This window comes from Microcaecilia unicolor, chromosome 4, assembly GCF_901765095.1.
Source record: "Microcaecilia unicolor chromosome 4, aMicUni1.1, whole genome shotgun sequence".
Lineage (NCBI taxonomy): Eukaryota > Metazoa > Chordata > Amphibia > Gymnophiona > Siphonopidae > Microcaecilia > Microcaecilia unicolor.
Window position 1 is genome coordinate 364,588,086 of NC_044034.1, and position 22,784 is coordinate 364,610,869.

The following is a 22,784-nucleotide window of genomic DNA, read 5'->3' on the forward strand; positions in this document are numbered from 1 at the left end:
TCTACTTTAGGGGACATTCTATATATGGTGTCTTAAAAATTGGCACTGTAAAACCATGCGGTTAGCGTAATTCTATGAACTACACCTAAAGTTAGGCATTGTTTATAGAATACTAGTAAAAAAAGGCCCGTTTCTGACACAAATAAAACGAGTGCTAGCAAGGTTTTCCTCGGAGTGTGTATGTTTGAGAGAGTGTATGTGAGAGTGACTGTGTGTGAGAGAGAGAGTGAATGTGCGAGTGTGTGTGTGTGAGAGCGAGAGAGTGAGTCTGGGTGTGAGTGTGTGTGTGTGAGAGCGAGAGAGTGAGTCTGGGTGTGAGTGTGTCTGTGAGAGTGTGTGTGTGTGTGAGAATGAGAGTGTGTGCAAGTGCGTAAGTGAGACAAAGTGTGAGATACAGAGAGTGTGTTTCACACAGATACAGTGTGTGCGAGAGAGAGTGTGTGTGAGACACCGACTCTCTGTGAGACTGAGTGTATGAGACCAAGAGAGTGTGTGTGAGAGACAGTGTGTGAGAGAAAGACATTGACTGTGAGAGAGAGAGAGAGAGAGAGTGAGAGTGTGTGTGTGACAGAGATACCTCCCCCCCCCTCTTGGGTCAGGCCTCCCCCTCTCTCTCTGGTGTCTGAGCGTTACTGTGCAGGACGCTGAGCTCTGGCTGTGCTTCAAGGAACTGACCAATCCTATTTAAGAGAATGCACCTCCAACATTCTGAAGCCGAGAAACCTCGTGTGGTTGGTCACTTCTGCTTGTGACGAACCCGGAAGTACGTGATGCCAATTCAGGAGATGGATATAGAGAGCAGGAATGCCTCAGCCATGCAGTCAGCTTCAGAATGTTGGAGGTGCGTTTTATTATATAGGATATTCACATACCATCCTTGCAAGTTAGGAAACACATTTAGGACACCTAAAACCAGGCTTAAATACCTGCGCTTAACTTAGGTGCTGATTGGGTGTACTCCATAACAGTGTACATAATTTTTGAAACACCCACAACCCGTCCATTCCATACCCATAGCCACACCCTTTTTGACTGTGTATATTAGAATTTACATGCACCGCACTACAGAATACGTCTAGAAAGTTGTATGCGTAAATTCTAATTAAAGTCAATTAGGGCCACTAATTGGTTATTAAGAACCAATTATCATTGCCGACTGGCTGATAGTGCACACAACTTAAGGCACCATATATAGAATTTGGGGGTTTCTCTATAAATAATAAACTAAACTCTGTCATTCCTCACCAGTTCCAGCAACCCTTCCTCCTGACAACTATGCAATTTCCTCTGTTACCCACATCACCTACCCAGTTTCCCATTCTCCTTTTCAGCTTCTCTCCATTTCCATAGTCCCATCTCTAAACACTGCTTCCTAGACCCCACCATCCCCCTGATCTTTCACACCATCTCTCCATTCTGACTCCTTCTGACTCACTCGCTACAGGCTCATCACCCTCTCTCTAGAGATGCTTGTTTTCTTTTCCCTCTCTCTCACTGTAGGCTCTTCTCTTTCTTGCACCCTCTCCTTACTACTCACTCACCCACTTGACGTTCTTTCCACCATTCTTACTCACTCCCATATTTATTCCCAACCCATTAGAGGCATTTCACTCCCTCCTCAGGGGTGCTTCCTTCTCCCTTCACATAAGTACATAAGTACATAAGTAGTGCCATACTGGGAAAGACCAAAGGTCCATCTAGCCCAGCATCCTGTCACCGACAGTGGCCAATCCAGGTCAAGGGCACCTGGCACGCTCCCCAAACGTAAAAACATTCCAGACAAGTTATACCTAAAAATGAGGAATTTTTCCAGTCCATTTAATAGCGGTCTATGGACTTGTCCTTTAGGAATCTATCTAACCCCTTTTTAAACTCCGTCAAGCTAACCGCCCGTACCACGTTCTCCGGCAATGAATTCCAGAGTCTAATTACACGTTGGGTGAAGAAAAATTTTCTCCGATTCGTTTTAAATTTACCACACTGTAGCTTCAACTCATGCCCTCTAGTCCTAGTATTTTTGGATAGCGTGAACAGTCGCTTCACATCCACCCGATCCATTCCACTCATTATTTTATACACTTCTATCATATCTCCCCTCAGCCGTCTCTTCTCCAAGCTGAAAAGCCCTAGCCTTCTCAGCCTCTCTTCATAGGAAAGTCGTCCCATCCCCACTATCATTTTCGTCGCCCTTCGCTGTACCTTTTCCAATTCTACTATATCTTTTTTGAGATACGGAGACCAGTACTGAACACAATACTCCAGGTGCGGTCGCACCATGGAGCGATACAACGGCATTATAACATCCGCACACCTGGACTCCATACCCTTCTTAATAACACCCAACATTCTATTCGCTTTCCTAGCCGCAGCAGCACACTGAGCAGAAGGTTTCAGCGTATCATCGACGACGACACCCAGATCCCTTTCTTGATCCGTAACTCCTAACGCGGAACCTTGCAAGACGTAGCTATAATTCGGGTTCCTCTTACCCACATGCATCACTTTGCACTTGTCAACATTGAACTTCATCTGCCACTTGCACGCCCATTCTCCCAGTCTCGCAAGGTCCTCCTGTAATCGTTCACATTCCTCCTGCGACTTGACGACCCTGAATAATTTTGTGTCATCGGCGAATTTAATTACCTCACTAGTTATTCCCATCTCTAGGTCATTTATAAATACATTAAAAAGCAACGGACCCAGCACAGACCCCTGCGGGACCCCACTAACTACCCTCCTCCACTGAGAATACTGGCCACGCAATCCTACTCTCTGCTTCCTATCTTTCAACCAGTTCTTAATCCATAATAATACCCTACCTCCGATTCCATGACTCTGCAATTTCTTCAGGAGTCTTTCGTGCGGCACTTTGTCAAACGCCTTCTGAAAATCCAGATATACAATATCAACCGGCTCCCCATTGTCCACATGTTTGCTTACCCCCTCAAAAAAATGCATTAGATTGGTGAGGCAAGACTTCCCTTCACTAAATCCGTGCTGACTTTGTCTCATCAGTCCATGTTTTTGTATATGCTCTGCAATTTTATTCTTAATAATAGCCTCCACCATCTTGCCCGGCACCGACGTCAGACTCACCGGTCTATAATTTCCCGGATCTCCTCTGGAACCTTTCTTAAAAATCGGAGTAACATTGGCTACCCTCCAGTCTTCCGGTATTACACTCGATTTTAGGGACAGATTGCATATTTCTAACAGTACATCCATTCCATCCCTGTATTTCTCCATCCTGCTCTTCTTTCAGTCCCTCTGAAGGTTTCCCCCCTTCCTTTCTTGCTCCTTAGTCCCTTCTTTCTTGCATCTATCCACCTTTCTCTAATATTCACTTTCCCTGATTTTTATCCTTCTTGCCTCCAGCATTTATCTTTCTGTTCTCCAGCTTCCACTGCCCTTGAATCACTCCCCCCCACCTGTCCTCCTCTTCTTAGACCTTCTCCCAACTCAACCCCCAGTCCCATCACCTGCCACCATCAGAACCCCTTCTCTCATCCCTCTTCATCTAGCTGATCATGAGACCCTTCTCCCAACTCAATATCCAGCCTCAAAATGTCCTCTTTTCTCATCTCTAGCATTGGATCCTCTCCTACCCTATCTCTTGCCAGCATCAGTTTCCTTGTGCTTCTTTCTCCTTTTCCTTTCCCCTCCCCAATCCATCATTTCCCCTCTATTCCACTACTCCCCTTCTCCTGTCCCCCCTTCACCTGAAAATATAGTCTGGCATTATTCCTCTCCCCACCCCTACCCCAAGTGGAACACCACTTCTGCCTCTGTCTCTCCTGTTTCCTTCCTTCCCCTCCTATATGGTCCAGTATGATCTTTCCTTTCTTTCCCCAACCCTACAGGTGGTCCATCATGATCTTCACTTCTCGCCACCTCTCTGTGGTCTGCCCCCTCCACTCAAACCTTCTTCTCAGATGTTTCTGCTGCGACAGTGTCTGCCAGCTGGGTAAACTGTAATCCACTCTGGAGCCTCGAACTCAGGCACCCTGCACGTTGCTGCTGGGTCCCGCCCATACAGCAACGGGAAGCTATGTCAGATGGGAGTGAAACTTAGCAGCGAAATGCAGTGCTTCACGGTGGATTGCTATTTACCTGTCTGACAGAAGCTGTCGCAGCAGAAACATGGTACAGCTGAGAGGAAGGTTTGAGTGGGGAGGGGAAGGGAAGACAACAGGAAGGTGGTGAGAAGTGACGATCATGATGGACCACCTGTAGGGGGAAGGAGAGAACTGCCCTTCAGTGGGTGTTTTAGCTCCCCAGCGGGAGTGTGGGAGATGACCCGCACACCTTTTATATGGGGCACCTATGCAGGCACCTTTTTGGCCACCAGCGAAGGAGGGCCTGAGAGAGGGATGGAGGCCCTGGGCCCCCGGGGTCCCCCATAACTACACCACTGATTCTGTTTCCATGTCACAAGTACCTAGCAGAAACCCAGGTTTTTACTAAGGCTGTACATCACATTATGTCAGCACTTCTAAACTCTTTCCTGGAGGCACATCTAGCTTGTCAGGTTTCACCTTATGCATAAGATAAATCTGCAAACAACAGATACCCATTGTATGCAAATCTCTCTCATGCATATTCATTGGGATAATTCTGAAAACCTGATTAGCTAGGTGTGCCTCCAGGAGAACACTGAAAAGCACTTCAATATGTAAGTACTGTACACACACCAGGCACACTTCATTTTGTTGGTTTGGTGTTCGTGGAGTTAAAATGCTTTTGGCAAAGTTGGCCCACAGTGCGTAATTCTAAGTAGAGTGATCAAACATGGCATACCAGAGATTAGTTTGAATAACTTGGTATTTTTTTCTTGTGCTCTTTCTAGAATGCCCCATCAAAGATGTCAACCAGCTCTCTGCTCAGCTATTTTGTTGGGGGAATGACTAGTTTACTGAATGTTTTTGACTGGTTGGTTAAAAACTGTAATGCAGAAAGTAAGCTTTATGAAGTCACAAGATCTGTCCTGGTCCATCTCAGCTTGAAAACTCTTCATGATATTAATGAATAGTAAGTACAAAGACTGTACCCTGCATTTACCAAACAAGCACCCCATTAAACACCTAAGACAATAATGCAGGCCCTCTGTGTTATCGGCCTATGCAATTAATGTGGCCTAGGTCCTAACTGTTAACATGATAGCCACCGAGGGCATTGTCACCAATTCCAGTCACTCCCAGATCAAATCCCTGATCACCCGATCCCAACACACCATTCCCGATCCTCTCACTCCCCTCGATCAGATGCCCCCTTCCGATTCCCCTGCTTCCTCTCAATCAGATCCTCTGACCTCCCCAAGCCCCTCCCACATAGTACAAGCCACTCTCCACTTGCCCTTATATGGAAGGCTGATCCTTAGTGGTAGTACCATGAGGCTACCACTAGGCGTCAGCAACACTATTTTGAACTTGGAGCTGGATGGAGCAGCAGTAGCAGAGGGTGACCACTCCTGCTCCATGCCACAGGACAACCAAAGCAAGTCCTGGAGGTGGGAGAGGGAAGGATCCAAGTGGGAGTAACTGGATCTGGGTCAGGGCCATGGCAGTAACCACAGCCAAGCTACTGGCAGTTGTGATAGCTAGCACACAGTACTGACCATGTGATGTCACAGCTGGGCCACTCCCCCAACCTGTCCATGATATATCTGTTCCAGCCTCTAGGAAACAAAAAAGGAGAAAGGTCCCCTACGAAAGGAATGCCAAAAGACAAGGAATTAGGGGTGGACCAATAAAAATGAATAGTGGAACCTTGGAGTAAGAACTACACATCTCCACCCACCTATATCTTTCTACTGCTCTGCTATACTCAACTTATATTTTCCCTATCAAGCTTCACTATCAATAATCTGTAATCCCTATTACTATGTAAGTCGCATTGAACCTGCTTTGAGTGGGAAAGTGTGGGGCACAAATGTAATAAACAAATAATAAACTGTTAAGAAAAGACCGTTCCAGCCTCTACCCAGTGTTCAGAGTAGACATTAACGCAGGTCCATGCTAACGTCTTATCATATAGTAAAACCCGCAGTAGCTGTTTAACATAGCTTAGTAAAAGAGTTCCTAAATTTTGTATTTGATCACAGCGATAGCAAGGCAAACTCACTAGGAGTATGTCACACTCAAATTTGAAGGCACTCTTACTTTTCAGCTCCTTTTCTTACTCATTAGGACCTCAGTGCCAGAGCACAAATCCTGATCATTACTTTCATGAGAGGGAAGACTAAGAGAAGAAAAGCCAACTGGATCTACCAGCTGGAAGAAATTGGAGAACACCTTCTTGCGTACTTGCCTTCCCTTTCCCAAGAAACACATTCTGTGAAACCTACGTACATAAAGATAGCCACTGAGTGGAGGGAAATTTTCAGTACCAAGAATTACCTGGGCAAATTACATTGAAAATTGTCTCCTAATGCCTCCACTCTATCTCCATTCAGAGGCACTAAAGAAAAGCAAATAGTTTATGCTGCTTTTCCTAATTTGCAAAACAATGTGACACAAATTTTCCTAGATTTATGCTGGCCACACCTTTCTAACAATTTCACTCTTTGATTTTCAATCTCATTCTTGAAAGCAGTAAATCTCATTCTTTGGGATGGTCTACCATTGGCATTTCTGCCTTTACAATAAGAGGTGGGAGGGCAGGAGCAGATGCTGTGAGGTACACCAGATGCTAAGTGAATGCTAAAACCAGCACGGTTGACAGCCAAAGAGAAAAGCAGCTCTGCTGATTCACAATAGTATGGCCTTTATCAAACAATATAAGCACAGTCTAATTGAGTTTAATTTTAAACCTTCAATCGAGTTTTTGGTTTTTTTTTCCCCACAAGTGTCACAAAAGAAAGCAGATACAATTCTTTGTTCAATGAAGAAACCCTTGAACACCAAGGATAAATTTCAAAATAATTTACATGCCTAGGAAGTGTTTTATTACCACTAATCATTTGTATAGTTCATTCCAGATATATACAGCACTGTAGAGACAAAAATAATGAACACTTCCTGCTTCTTGGAACTTAAAATCTAGTCAAGGCAGAAAGACAGGACACAACGAACACCAATAAATGCTTTGAGTTAACAGTGAGGCCATGACAGGGAAAACACTAACGCATGTAAATTATAGCTGGGAATAATGAGGAAGGGCTAAGCAAGTAAAGCTGCAAGGATCACTTGTATTAACGAGCTATCTGGAAATTGTTCACCCTCAACGTGGCTAAAATTGTGCATGTATTGACTTTTAGTCAAATTCGATGCAGGCATTCCCACAGGCATTTTTAGATTGGGGGAGGAAAAGTGAATGTATAGGAGATGGATTTTCAAATGTTCACCAGTATTTTCCCAGTGGTATTCTAACCACAGATAAAGCAGGTGCAAGGGACTGCAAGTACTCTGCATCCACAGCAAGGGTCAAAATGAACGTACCCACATATATGCACTTCAGGAACTGGTGCAAAGCCTGGGGTAAAAACTGTCTGAAAATTGCTTCCATTAATTTTTTTCATCAGGTCCAGTCCATTTCTGGATGTTTATCTCCTTTATATTACAACTGATATTAACCAGTTACTGAATACAGACAGAATTGAGGACTCAATTATATCCAACTCAATATGATCAACACCATCTAAAACAAGAATTCAGTATCAAAAATGATTCAGATATGACAGGTTTTTATTTTCAAACCTTTTTATCAGCAGACTTTCTACAGCCTAATCAATTAGCTTGCATGTCCTAATGAACATGGTAACAGACCAGCTTCTCAACTAAAGCCTGTTTACGATTTACATTTCTCAATCTATGCATAGAAAGTCTATTACTACTCACCCTCGTGTCCGTAGATGAAGGGTCAGAATTCAAACATTTCCCATGATAAGACTGAAATTTCTGCCCCTTAAACTCTACTGTGAACTGACTATAGAGTACAAGTCTCCAAGCTTGCAAGAGGAGAAACTTTTATGAGCCAGATTCAGACAGGCTAGGGCATTCTGGCCCCAGCACACAAAAGCCGATATTGTTCTCCCGCTGTAGAAATTTCCCTTGTAAATGGAATGACATCTGTATTCAGAATCACTCATAGAAGCTGTACACTAAGAGGGGACCACCAGAGAAAGCTTTCCCTATTGCCTACACTGCTGACAGGTGGCAATGGAAGTTTCTGATGATCCTTTGCTCCAGATTTGTTTTTCATAAATATAGTCTGCTAGACATTTACAAAAAATACCCACCCCCCAAATAACTTAGGCCAAAAAAGGCCAAAGGCTACATCAAGACACAGTGACCCATTTTAAAGATATTCCTCTCGCAAACCAAGCTTAGGAGAAACTCTTTTGAAAATGTAGTGTCCAGTCTGCTAGGGAGACTGGATTGGAAGTGTTCTTAATAAGGCAGCATACAACAATAGCTACAGTTAATCTAACCTAATCTAGAGGAATTTATATTCTATTTACCAACAAGGTTCAATGTAAATTACAAAAAACAAAATAGAATAGTCCTTACTGTGATATCATATTTCTGCAATCAAGATGCAACTACATTATTTTTTTAAATTAACAAACAGATAAGTCTTGTTGAAATTGCATATCTATATAAATAATTCTCACCTACAACATTCTGAAGCTCACTCTGTGGGAGGGAAACACTGAAGGCTAGGCTGTCAGCAACACTCACTCTCACTCATGCACCACTCACTGTCACTCATAGACCCGCCCTCGGCCACGCCCCTTCCGGACATAATTCGCAACCCCAACGTTCTAAATGAAGCCTCCAACCGGAAGTTGAGGCGTTGAGACCACTTTTTGCCCATTACTGTGTGCCCCGCCCTCGCGTCACAACGTGACGACGACGAGGGCGGAGCACTCCAGCATACCAGGAAACGCGATCGATGAGGCCGGAGCACTCCAGCAAAACGAGCAAACGCAATCGACGATGGCGGAGCACTGACACGAGGCTCGAGCCATTCAGGAAATCAGGCAACGCGATCCACGGAGCTGGTACGCGATCGACGACGGCGGAGCACTGACACGAGGCCCGAGCCATCCAGGAAAGCAGGCAACGCGATCCACGGAGCTGGTCCGCCCTTGCGTCACGTCGTCATGATGGCGAGGGCGGAGCACTCCAGGAAACGCGATCGACAGATCGCTTCTCAACTGCCAGGCACCCAGTTGTCACGGTCCCTCCCCCTTGCCGCATTCAAACGGAACGGGAAACTGCTGGGAGTGCTGCCACAGCACAGCCACTGCACGAAATACTGTGTAAAGCAATATCAAAGTGGCTACACCAGGAAGCTAACCGAGGCTGCAGGGCTTTATTGATCCAAAGAGCCTTGACGCTACAACACCTGATCTACACGGTACAGCACAAAAACGATGCAACTCCACCCCCTCTAACAGCTGCATAAGGAAGATGAATGCCAAAGTGGCCCCTTGCACAGGCATCAACAGCTGCAGAGTCACCAGGTTCAAAACTTGCGCTTTTACCATGCTGGGATTTACAGGCTGACCACATTTCACTTTTGCTTTCCCAACTGCCCTGCAAACCATATTTGCTCTTCACAGCACAGCAGGGGCTGCTGACACCACAGAGGGAGAGGAAGGTATCTCTGTCACACACACACGTCTCTCTCTCTCACACAGTGTATCTGTGTGAAACACAGTCTCTCTCACACACACACTCTCTCACACACTCGCGCCCAGACTCACTCACTCTCTGTCACACACACACACACATACTCACACACACATTCACTCTCTCTCTCTCACACAGTCACTATCACACACACTCTCTCAAACATACACACTCCGAGGAAAACCTTGCTAGCGCCCGTTTCATTTCTCTCAGAAATGGGCCCTATTTATTAGTAACCAGATAAAAGGAATCTTATTCTAAAGAGTTGAAGCCAGCATCCATTTCAGTTTAACATCTCTACCATCAGGAAAACATAAATTGCAAAACTTGAGAAGAGAAAATAACTAAGGGCTTCTTTTACAAATTTGCGCTAGTGATTTCTGTGTGGCAACAAGAGGAAGCCCATCAAATTGCTATGGGCTTCCTCTCATTTGCTGCACGGCTTTGTAAAAAAATAAATAAAAAAATAAAAAAGAAAAAAGAAGCCCTAAATGTAGAACAAAACAAAACAGATCTTAAATGCAATTTGGGCGCTCTCCAATAACTGGAGTCTGTTACTTTAATAGGGATACCTGCATATAAACATCTGCAGTAATCCTACTGGCTTAGAATAAATGAATGAATTAAAATCATAAAATGCTCCACATAATAATAAGGATGAATGCATCTAAGTTGACATGGTTTCCAGAACACTTTACAAACCACTACATTAACCTGGGCTTCCATCGTCTACAAAGAATCTAAAACAAAGGCAAGAATTTTCAAAAGTTGGCTCAAAAGGAATTGCAACACTATCAAGTGCCAAGTGCACAAAGCAATAGATGCTCCCACACTCTTTTCTAATGTAGAAATTTGTTATCATATAACCAAGATTATTCATGAGCTCTGTTAGATAAAATGACCAGCCGGCCATTTTTGTAAATTTTAAAAGTGTGAATCTTATGTAATGGGAGTACTATCACCAGCCTACTAAAAATCAGATTAGGTAAAGACATCCAACATAGCTGTAGCTAAAAGTAACACCATCAAAGACATAGCGAACTTTATATATTTAAGAAGACATGGATGGTAACTTGTGTGGAATGGTAACCCCAAATGAAGCCACAGGGGCAACTTGCATGGGGCAGCAGTTATAACCCTAACTACATTACAGGGCAGACTAGATGGACCACTTTGGTCTTTATCTGTTGTCATTTGCTATGTTACTATAAATTAGAAAACAATAGTAAGAGGATTACCATACAGGACTCCAAGATGTAAGATCACTGAACATATAAAGAGGAAACCAATAAAATTTATATGGAAATATAATGTTTGATTTTAACAAAATGTTTCTAAAAAGCAAGGAAAAGACCTCAAAACGCCCGACCGCTTACTTTCAGTTTTCAGCGGCTTTAACTGGGGGTGTGGTGTTCATCACTGGTCATAAAAACCTTGCTTGGAAAGAATTATTTTAACTTTTAATTTATTTCCAAATAGAGTTTAACAATTTTGCTCTTTTTGCAAGAAACTTTTTTTAAAGAAACTTTTTTAAATATATTGACAATATCAATGCTAACTTCAAATTTTCTTTGGTTCATGAAAACCTTCACTGATTCTCATGAAGTGCTCTAAAGCAGCTTTACAAAAATAAAGTCGAGCACTTATCTGTTGCCCGACGGTGGCCCCATCCGTTTCGCTTATGGGCTTTTTCAAGGGCTGTGCTTCGACAGAGAAAACATTGAGAAAATGTTTTTCCTCTCTCTTGATCTGACAATGACTTAGTGCTGCTTTGAAAAAGCCCACAAGCGAAACGGATGGGGCCACCATCGGGCAACAGATAAGTGCTCGACTTTACTTTATCTTTGTAAAGCTGCTTTAGAGCTCTTCATGAGAATCAGTGAAGGTTTTCATGAACCAAAGAAAATTTGAAGTTAGCATTGATATTGTCAATATATTTAAAAAACGTTTCTTGCAAAAAGAGCAAAATTGTTAAAATCTATTTGGAAATAAATTAAAAGTTAAAATAATTCTTTCCAAGCAAGGTTTTTATGACCAGTGATGAACACCACACCCCCAGTTAAAGCCGCTGAAAACTGAAAGTAAGCGGTCGGGCATTTTGAGGTCTTTTCCTTGCTTTTTAGAAATATTTTGTTAAAATCAAACATTATATTTCCATATAAATTTTATTGGATTCCTCTTTATATGTTCGACTATAAATTAGAAGCCAAGTTACTGAAAAGTTGATTCATCTTTTTTCACTTGTTTGGACCTTTACACCATGACAGCTAGCACTGACCAGGCAAAGGCCTAATGGCTCTTAGAGTACTCCTCTCCCTCTCCCAGGAAGCTTTCCTTTAATGCTGCTGCAAGGAATGAAAGTCAGCAAGTCACCCCAAAACATTCCATTCTGCACTGACTTGCGTATCACAGTACAAGGAGCCTTGAAGAGTGGGGCATCAACTCAGTATTTTATTTCCTAGCATTCGTTTGCAGCGCTACAGCAGAGCGTTTTACAATGCAGGAGCATTTTTGCCATGTTTATCTCTGTATCCACACCATTTGTCGGCATCTTTTCTGTGTATTTAACATTCTACTACGATTGTTTGACAATCTTGGATTTTGTGACCATTGCAAGACCTCTGATGCCGACGCTCCCACTCTTGAAGGCTTCTTGTGCTTTTGTTGGCTTGTTGCTCCTTCAGGTGTGCTTTGGATTCCCTCTCTCATGGTTTTTGCTTGTGTGGTATAGTAGCCACTTCACCCCAGCGCTTGCCCATAGAAATTAATTTTAAAGTGTTTTTTCAAGATGACCATGAAAAATTCTATAAAAGAATTTTTGATTAAGTAGATTGACAGTTGCTTTTAACAGAGATTTTCCTTCCCTCAATATATATGTAAATAGGAGGGGACCTTGACAAATCAAATCTTGGTATGAACTATTTTGCTCAATGATCTAAGCAAATATATAGTAGAATTGGAAAAGGTGCAGAGAAGGGCGACTAAAATGATAGCGGGGATGGGACGACTTCCCTATGAAGAAAGATTAAGGAGGCTAGGGCTATTCAGCTTGGAGAAGAGACGGCTGAGAGGAGACATGATAGAGGTATACAAAATAATGAGTGGAGTGGAACAGGTGGATGTGAAACGTCTGTTCACGCTTTCCAAAAATACTAGGACTAGGGGGCATGCGATGAAACTACAGTGTAGTAAATTTAAAACAAATCGGAGAAAAGTTTTCTTCACTCAACGTATAATTAAACTCTGGAATTTGTTGCCGGCGAAAGTGGTGAAGGCGGTTAGCTTAGCAGAGTTTAAAAAGGGGTTGGACGGTTTCCTAAAGGACAAGTCCATAAACCGCTACTAAATGGACTTGGGAAAAATCCACAATTCCAGGAATAACATGTATAGAATGTTTGTACGTTTGGGAAGCTTGCCAGGTGCCCTTGGCTTGGATTGGCCGCTGTCGTGGACAGGATGCTAGGCTCGATGGACCCTTGGTCTTAACTCCCAGTATGGCATTACTTATGTACTCTTAATCCATTCCATTTTATAACGTAATTTTAAGTTACTAATCATTGAACATCATTAATTCATCTATTTCTAACTTTCACCTCAACTGGAACATGCCCCAACTCTACTTAAAAGGTCCTGAAAGTTGAACAGGGCTTTCATTATAGCTACTCTGATTTTTCTATCTTGATTCAGTCTCACTCCAAACCGCTCTTAGCCCAGCATACACAAGGACACAGACTGCAACACTTCAACAGCGGTGTCATTAAGCACCAGGACATGGGCTCAAGTTCCCAGATCTGTCTCATTCATTGCTTACAATGGTAGTCTCAGAAATAGCTGTTTCTTTCCAGCACCCAAAGAGTTCAGTGTGTATGATCAGCATGGTTTCTAAGCTCATGTACTCTTCTCGTGAGACTGTGAGAACAATTTGCAGGTCAAGGTACTTTATTTTCAAACTCACTGACAGCTATGCAGTTCTAGAAGGAAATGTGTTATAGAGCAGAAGTAACAATGCGAAGTAAGAGAGAAAGGAATAGACAAACGTTTTGGAAAATGGAATGGGGAAGAGGCAGGCTGGAAAGGCTAGACAAGGGAATGGGGAAGCTAGCAGGCTATTTAGCTGGGGGAGGGGGGATGCATTTGTTCAGTTTAGGTATTTGGGGAGGACAGCTACACTTATTTAAGGAAAAAAAATAAAAGATTAGCGTATTTCCCATATCATACAAACACAATAACTAAGCACATCAATTTTATAATTTACAGGAGTTCTAAGGTTCACATGCATTAAACCTTCTTTGCGTTACAAAACTGAAGTGAGCAGCTATTTTGTTTTTGGTAGTATGATGTAGCTCATGTCCACTACGGCACCCTGCCTTTCGTTCTGTACTATTTCATGCTGATTGTTTTTATTGGTGCAAGTCTCTCTGGATAGTTGTGATCTCTTTCGATGCAATATTTTTTGTGCTAAGGTTTATTAAAACAAAGTGTGAAGCAAACTGAAAATTAATTCTGTCAATACCACCACACAATCGACCACAACAGACATGAATACTAGTATGTACAGACCCTTTAAGTGTGTTGTATTTACAATAGATCTACATAATAGATATAATACCCAATATACACTCTAGAAAGGAAAGTTAACTGGTCTATTTATGATCAGGAAGTTTAATTTTATGTACAGTCAAAGAAAGTGGCAGACATATAGTTAAACCTCCAATTTGAACTGAAACAGCATAGTAGACGGAGCCACTGTTGGTACAAATTTAGATGAATCAAAACTTATATAAAGCAACAGTGCATTAGTCCTGGCCCATGCTCACTCTTCAAAGAGCACTAATCCCACCAGCTCAAAGTTTCTTACTTTCATCAAAACTTATTTCAACAACTCTTTTTGGTCACACTGAGATACTTTAAAATGGACCCTCAAAAGGTGAAAAATAAGCTTGGTGCTGCCTTTTTAATTCTCAACTCCCTGGTCTACACCCCCCTTTCCCCACACACTGCTTTTCTGCAAGTCATTCTTAATGCAATAGAATTTTATTTACTTTCCCTTAAATCTATCCCTGGCTCCTCTGTCCTTATGTTCTTTTACCATTTGTTCATCTGATCCTGGCCATCATTAAACTCTGTATTCTATTGACTCTAAGTACAGTTCTCTCCTCTTTCAGCACCAAGTTTTCCCCAGGTCTTCGGGCTTTAGCCTTCTCTCTTCCTGCCCCTTATCTGGCACTCACTTCCCTTGCAAATAATATGACAGGTGCCTTCTCCTCTTTGTCCACATCTTCACAGAGCTATTTCCCTAGTTTTCACAAACTCACCTTCACTGCCTACTGTCCTTGAGTGGTTCATGTTTTCAGTATATTTTGTTATTAAATGATCATATCTATATTTAAACTACAAATGAAGAAGTGGATGAATTACATTTGAAAGGCAGGAAGAAGTCAATTAGAAAACACAAAAGAAATGTTTAAAAACTGTTGGAAAATATATATTTAGTACACACAGTCCTGATGCTTTTACACTTTAATCTACTGTCTTTCTGAATATCAAACCTCTCTGAAGCATTTATATTTCTTACATATTGGTTCACATAGTTGAAGCAGGTTTATGGGAAGAGCTTTCAGTTGTGTAAAACTTTAAAGAAGGATCTTCCAAGGACAACGAAAAGAGAAACAGGTTTCAATTAAATATAAGCAGAAAGGGGACTTACATCTAATAATGTATGAAGATGCTGATCCTGGAAAACACTGTGAAGAAAATCGAGGTCTTTTTCACTGCAGTCTGTAAGCGCATGAATTTCCTCTAGGCTATCCAGTACTTGTGAGACTGCTCCTGTGGGCAAACAAACAGAACAAAAGTGAGGTGAGCAAGGGCTTATGGTAAAATGACCTTTGGAACAGAAATTCCTCTTTTCATTGTGATTAATTAAAACAGGAATTCTACCATCTTTCTTGAAGGCATAATGATCTACTACTTCAGGCTGTTTTAATAAACCCATAAAGTTTCATTTCTCCTGAAATACCTTACAAAATCACCTTTTGGTGTTGTCAAAACACTATCAGGCTTTCTAAATCCCCCACCACCTGCACTTAAAATACAATTATTCAGGGCTGCCAAAGATAAGCTCAAGTAACCACAGCATGAATGGACACTGCTAAAGCTGGAAGGACACTGCGTTTCCTGGCACAAATAACTAGGAGAAAATCATTCAAAAAATTTGTATATATTAAAAAATACAAAGTATGCAAGCAAATAAATATTTAATTTGAACACAAATAGAAGGAAAATCTGCATGCTCAGAACATAACAGTAACCCTTATATTAACAGGTCATTTATTCAGTTGTAATTGTTGAACCTGGAAAAAAAAACTTTGAATATTAGAATATTATTCCAAATCTTGTGTTCAATATCCCACATCAAAAGCATTGGGGAACCCCCCCCCCCCCCAAAAAAAAATAAACCAAAGAGAAGGCAAAAGTGCAAGAGGTCAAACACCTACATAACAGTAATTAAAAGATCACCTCATTGCCACACCAAAGCTACCCCCAGACCACCTCTGGGAGTTATAGGACTGGTGAATGCCAGATCAGCTGCAAAGAAATCCTTAGTGATCCATGATGCCATAAATGAACAGCATCTTGACATCCTAGGAATAAGCGAAACCTGGCTAGATGAAAGTGGAGGTTTACCACTGGCTGAACTATGCCCAACAGGTTTCAACATCCAACATCAACCAAGACCAGGAAGACGGGGTGGAGGGGTAGCAGTCTTGATTCGGGATACAATCAAACTGCACAGAATATCCATCCCCCAGCTACATGAATCTGAATCTATTTTAATCCAACTTGAAGAGGAGAAACCAATCTGGCTGCTCATGGTTTACAGAGCACCTCGTAACAACACATCATCTGTACAAGAACTCCTAGACCTGATTACTCAAGTGACCCTGAATTACCCTAGGCAGGTGATCATGGGAGACTTCAATTTACACATCAAAACTCCAGATACCACCACAGCTGCCTTCTTGGACAGGATATCGTGCTTTAAAAGGCAGCACTGTACTTCACCAAGACCCTTTCCTTAATACGATACACACATTAATTGGTCCAGATCTACTCCCCACTTAACCACACATATCTATCAAGTTGTAATCACATCTTTATTCCATCTTGCCTCAGTAGTGCTTGATTATCCCTCAATGATTTCTTAGGGTAATCCACATGGCACTAACATCTTCATCGGCTTATTAATATTCTTTATAAGTGAAATTCTACAAAGTACTTATCTTCACCACTTTACTCGGACAAAAGGGGGATACGTTGTCCGACACGCATGTTTCGCCACTAGGCTTTCTCAAGGACTTCCCATACGCCGTCCCAGCGCCAGCTCAACCAACATGTCTAGGGTACAACTCCCGTCTTGACTCCCAGTATGGCATTACTTATGTACTCTTAATCCATTCCATTTTATAACATAATTTTAAGTTACTAATCATTGAACATCATTAATTCATCTATTTCTAACTTTCACCTCAACTGGAACATGCCCCAACTGGAACATGTCTTGACGGGAGTTATACCCTAGACATCATTGAGGGATAATCAAGCACTAATGAGGCAAGATAGAATAAAGATGTGATTACAACTTGATAGATATGTGTGGTTAAATGGGGAGTAGATCTGGACCAATTAATGTGTGTATCGTATTCTTGGACAGGATGACAGCACTAGGATTTACACAGGTGATCAATTCTCCAACCCACGAAAAGGGTCACATACTAGACCTGGTATTCTACAAAGGGGTGGATATCCCAGAATTCTTGGATAACAGTATTGAAATAACACCCCTATCATGGTTAGACCATTTTCTAATCAAATTCTCCCTAAGAGACCACCTAAAACAAATGGCACCGCCCAGAGTTTGGAAGGAGATCAGAGACAAAAAAAGCTGACCGCTGAGAAATTCCTAGAGGCCTTGGACTTATCCACATGTGGATGAGAAGACAACAAATGTCAGAACAAGTTGACATCTGGAATACACCTTAGCCAACACCTTAGAGAAAACAGCAACACTAAAATAGTCAGGTTGGACGTGAGGTTTGGGAAAGAATGTTAGAAGGACGACAGACTAATTCAGATGGAACTCTTACACAACCTTAGGCAAGAACTTAGGGTGTGTGTTGAGAACTACTCTAACGATGAAATTTTGTGTACGGTGGATCCACTACTAAGGCCTGAAGCTCACTGACTGCAAGCTGAAGTATCAGTCATAAAAAAACAAGACCTTCCAGGTCAAGTACTTCAGTGAACAGGAATCTAGTGGCTCAAAAGGAGCTTTCATCAGCTGGGTGAGAATGATGTTGAGGTTCCATGACACAAGCGAAGGTTTGACAAGGGGCTTTGTCAAAAGAAAACCTCTCATGAAGTGAACAACTAGAGGCTGTCCAGGAAGCCAGCAAGTCCCTGGAGACACCCTCTGGAAGATGCAAGTAAGCAAATTCTAAGTTCTCAACATCCAGGTTGTGAGGGCCAGAGACTGGAGGTTGGGATATAGAAGAGATCCCTCATTCTGCGTTATGAGGGTCGGGAAACACTCCAATCTCCAAGGTTCTTCGGACGAAAACCCCCAAAAAGAGTGAACCAGATCTGTCTTGGTCAATATGGGGCAATCAGGATGGTTCTCCGGTCTTGCCTGAGTTTCACTAAAGTCTTCCCCATGATAAGGATGGGAGGATACGCATACAGAAGGCTGTTCGCCCAATGTAGGAGGAAGAAATCCAATGCTAGTCTGACATTTGCTCTGAGTCTGGAACAAAACTAAGAGACTTTGTGATTGTATGGAGTGGCAAAGAGATCCACTGAAGGGGTGCCCCACACTCGGAAAATCTCGCTGGCAATTCCCATGCTAAGTGACTATTTGTATGGTTGCATGACCCTGCTCAGTCTGTTTGGCAGGCTGTTGGATTTGTCTGCCAGGTATGTGGCTCTAAGAACTATCCTGTTGTGGACAGCCCATTGCCACATCTGGGTGGCCTTCTGACACACAAGGTATGATCCACTCCCCCTGCTTTTTGATGTAATACACTGCAACCTGATTGTCCTTTTAAACAAGTACCATTTGGTTGGACAGCTGATCGCTGAAAGCCTTTAGAGCGTCCCAGATTGCACATAGCTCCAGAAGGTTAATGTGAAGATTTGTCTCCTAAACTGACTAAGCACCAAGTGTGAAGCCCATCTAAATGAGATCCCCACCCCAACTATTTTCAGCCCCTTCAGGAGATGAGGAATGTAGAATGGGAGTTCTATCGTCAAATTGGATCAATTTGTCCACCAGAGTTGGGATTGTACCAACTCAGGTGTCACTTGGATAACATCCGCTAGGTTCCCCGAGGCTTGACAACACTGGGAAGCTAGGGTTCACTGGTAGTTCTCATGTGGAGGTGTGCCCTGGGAATGACATGCACAGTGAAGGCCATATGGCCTAGCAACTTCAACATCTGCTGGGTTATGACCTGATGGCTGGCTCACACTTGAGTGGTGAGTGCAACAAGAGAGTCCGCCCTCGGCATAGGGAGAAAAATTTGTACCTGCTGTCTCTCTAGCAGGGCTCCAATGAACTCCAATTGTGAGAGACCTGGGGTAGTTTGAAACCAACCCTAGTAGCTCTAGCACTCAAACAGTTCTCCACATGGACTCCTGAGCACTGTCCTTCAACGTGCTCTCCACCAGCTAATTGTTCAGGTAGGAAAACTCATGAACTCCCAAGTCTGCATAGCAACGCTACAACAACTGCTAGACATTTGATGAAAACCCTGCGAGCTGAAGCAAGGCCAAAAGGCAGCATGCGGTACTGAAAGTGATGTCTTCCCAGCCGACACTTAAGATACCTCTTGTGACCTGGAAGTATCGGGATATGCTTGCAGGCATTCTTTAAGTCTAGAAAGCATAGCCAATCTTGAGCCTGAATCATTGGAAGAAGGGTACCCAGGGAAACCATCCCAAACTTTTTTGACCAAGAATTCGTTCAGGACCCTTAGGTCTAGGATGGGACACATCAGTCCTGTCTTCCTTGAGACAAGGAAGTTACTGGAATAGATTCCCTCCTCTTCTTTCCTTGGTGGAACGGGCTGGACTGCATGGTTAAAAGGGCGGAGAGTTCTTCTGCAAGTATCTCCCTATGCCGAGCTGAAACAAGATGCTCTCGGGGGGCAATTTGGTGGTCTCTGATGCCAATGTAAGGCGTAACTTAGACAGACTATTTGAAGAATCCACTGGTCAGAAGTACAAGGGGTCACCTTTCTTGGAAAAAACTCAGCTTCCCTCCCCCACTGGTAGGTTGTCTGCAACAGTCACTTTTATTACGGCTATGCTATGGCCACAGCCAGTCAAAATCTCATCCCCTGTTTTGAATGGGGAGCTGGCTGGGCCTTAGGCACATGCCAGGAGGATGAGAAGACAACATGTAACTACGCCTCTGAGTAGTAGGGACCCCTCTTCGACTTGTGAAAACCTCCTGGTTGAGGAGGGTGAAGAAGTTGTCCGGTGGGAGAGAGTGTTGATGGTATCAGTGTGTTTTTGATGAAGTCTACGACCGCCTCCAGCTTCTCTCCAAAAAGATTATCTCCCCAGCATGTGGCATCTGCTATCTCTGTTGGGCCATGGGGTCCAAGTCAGAGACATTCACGCAGCCATGGGAGTCTGTGCATTGCTATACTTTGGGCAGAAATCCAGGAAGCCACATCAAAAGTATTGTAATCACCCTGGCCAGGAATTTACGACACACCTTCTGCTATTTGGCCAGCTGGCGAAAAGATTCAGCTTGTTTCCATGGGTGAGAATTCACCAAATCGGTCATACTGTGCACCAGGTTCCACATGTACAGGTTCATGTAGAGCTGGTATGACTGTATAGGGATATGGGCATTGAGGCCTGATACATTTTCCGCCCAAAGGAATCTAGAGTTTGAGCTTCTCTTCCTGGGAGCACCAAAGCAAAGTCTCTGTAACTTCTGTCCCGTTTGAGTGTGGATTCCACCACCAGGGAATGATGATGCAACTGTGGCTTATCAAACCCAGGGGAACTCTGGATCAGATACATGATGTCAATCTTCTTCGGGAGGGCAGGGACCAACAGAGGGGACTCTTAGTTCTTCATCTGAACATTACAGATGATCTTGTAAAGTGGGACAGTCACAGCCTATCTAGGAGGAGAGTCGTAGTTCAGGACCTTGAACATCTCAGCCCTGGGCTTGTCTTCCGTCGCCAAATGAACTGGAATGAAAGTCGCCATTTTCTTCACAAAAGCTGGGAAGGGCTCTGAGGTAGAGATTTTCATCTCTCCTCTGGTGGGGAAGGGCTGATGGGACGTCATAGGACTCCTCCGAGAAGTACCTTGTATCTTCATTAGACGCCCATGAGCACTCCGTATCGGTGTCAGCAAAGAACTACTCATAGAAGGGCTGAGATCAAGCCTGCCTCGAGTGTGAGGCACCAAGTTCTCGTCTGGAATGGCATCGAGATAGGTCCCACTGTAGATAATAAACACAGTGATGCACTCTGGAGTACAGTCAAAGGGCAAAGGCCATAAATCGTGAGGCCCAGGAACTTATGATCTGATATGATATCCTTACGGCCAAAACAGACCTGGGAAAGGAGGCAGCATAAACAAATATGGGAATGTGGTTTAGCAGGTGAGAGAAACCAGATGGCTTTGAAAGAAGACTGGATGATCCTGGGTAAGATAACTTGTTGAAGCACTGTAAATCACTGTTAAACTCAAGTGTATAAAAATAGCTATTTTAGTCCAGTATGTTGGAGCGATATATACAGCCAGCATATTTATGCAGTAGTTTTATCCTCCCATGAGAAAATATTAATTGTATCAATATACTTAGTAAGTAAGTAAAAATACTTTCTCATAAGCACGTAGCCTTGGTGTTTTATCTCTACAAATCGTGAGTAACTGATACATGGCGATTTGGAGAGGTAGTAAAAAGACCTAACATTTACATGGGTTTAATTAATTGGTGACTTCTCGCTGTTGATTAGAGGGGAGCTTTATGGTGCTCGTATTCAAGCTGCAGGAATCCCGACACACCGACTGTGTTAACACGAGATTAGTAAGCGACATCTTTAAATTATTTCCTGTTATTACTGCTAGGTCCTAGGTCTGAACTTTGCACGCAGGTTATGTGTATTTAAAATAGCATTGCTAGGTCCTATGTCACTTTTGTCTGACTAGGTGTATTTAAAATAGCATTGCTAGGTCCTATGTCACTATTGTCTGACTAGGTGCTTTAAAATAGCAGAAACTTCTGGTAGGTCCTAGGGTCTGATCCGTCTTAGGTGTGAGTAAAATACCAGGTTTAGAAAACAAGTCCTAGTTGGTCCTAAGTCTCGTTTATCAGAATAGGTGTTTTTTTTTTTTATTATTATTATTTATTTATGATTTCAAACAATAATATACAAGATATCCTTGTGTAGGTAATACAGGGAAAAGAAATAAATCATATAACATCTGATAGATGCTAACTAAAAAGATAAGTTATCCCTTTCTTAGACCACCATTTTAAGAAAAGGAGGGTCAAATATAATTGAGGAGATATTTAAATCATTCATATATAAGGAAAATTAGGCATGGAGCAGCCACGGTTACATTAAACTTTTATATTTAAACCCTTTTCTTGGAAAGTCATTTTGCTAATTTCTTTAGTTCAACAAAACTAGTCAATTGTTCCGGTTCGAAAAAGGTATACTTATTATCCTGATATTTTATAAGGCATTTACAAGGATAAGCTAGTAAAAAACTAGCTCCCAATTTTTTAACTTCCTCTCTCAATAGCAAAAACTTTCATCTCTTTTCTTGAGTAGATTTTATGACATCCGGAAAAATCCATATTCGAGCACCATAGAATAATTTTTGAGAATTCTTAAAGAATAATTTCATGATAGAGTTAACATCGGGTTCAAAAATAAATGACACCAATAGGGTGGCACGAGATTGAATCTCAGTCAATGAGTTTTCAAGAAATGCAGTCAAGTCCTGTAACCCTAAAGGTTGTAAATCCTGTTGAGCATTTGTTCTTCTTTGTTCCTCATTTTTCCGTGGAATTGGGAGGTAATAAATTTTATTTATCGGAGGAATACAGTCAGA

The 22,784-nt window shown here is 42.5% G+C and overlaps 1 protein-coding gene across 4 annotated transcripts in view; it reads right to left on the reverse strand.

Annotated features, from left to right (window-relative positions):
* CASK (calcium/calmodulin dependent serine protein kinase) overlaps positions 1–22,784 on the reverse strand; it is a 541,831-nt gene that overhangs the window by 207,976 nt on the left and 311,071 nt on the right. For all 4 annotated transcript variants that reach the window (XM_030202350.1, XM_030202349.1, XM_030202348.1 and 1 more), the window contains exon 11: positions 15,343–15,464. In XM_030202350.1, the coding sequence (XP_030058210.1) occupies positions 15,343–15,464 (122 nt within the window). The remainder of the gene's footprint in view (positions 1–15,342; positions 15,465–22,784) is intronic.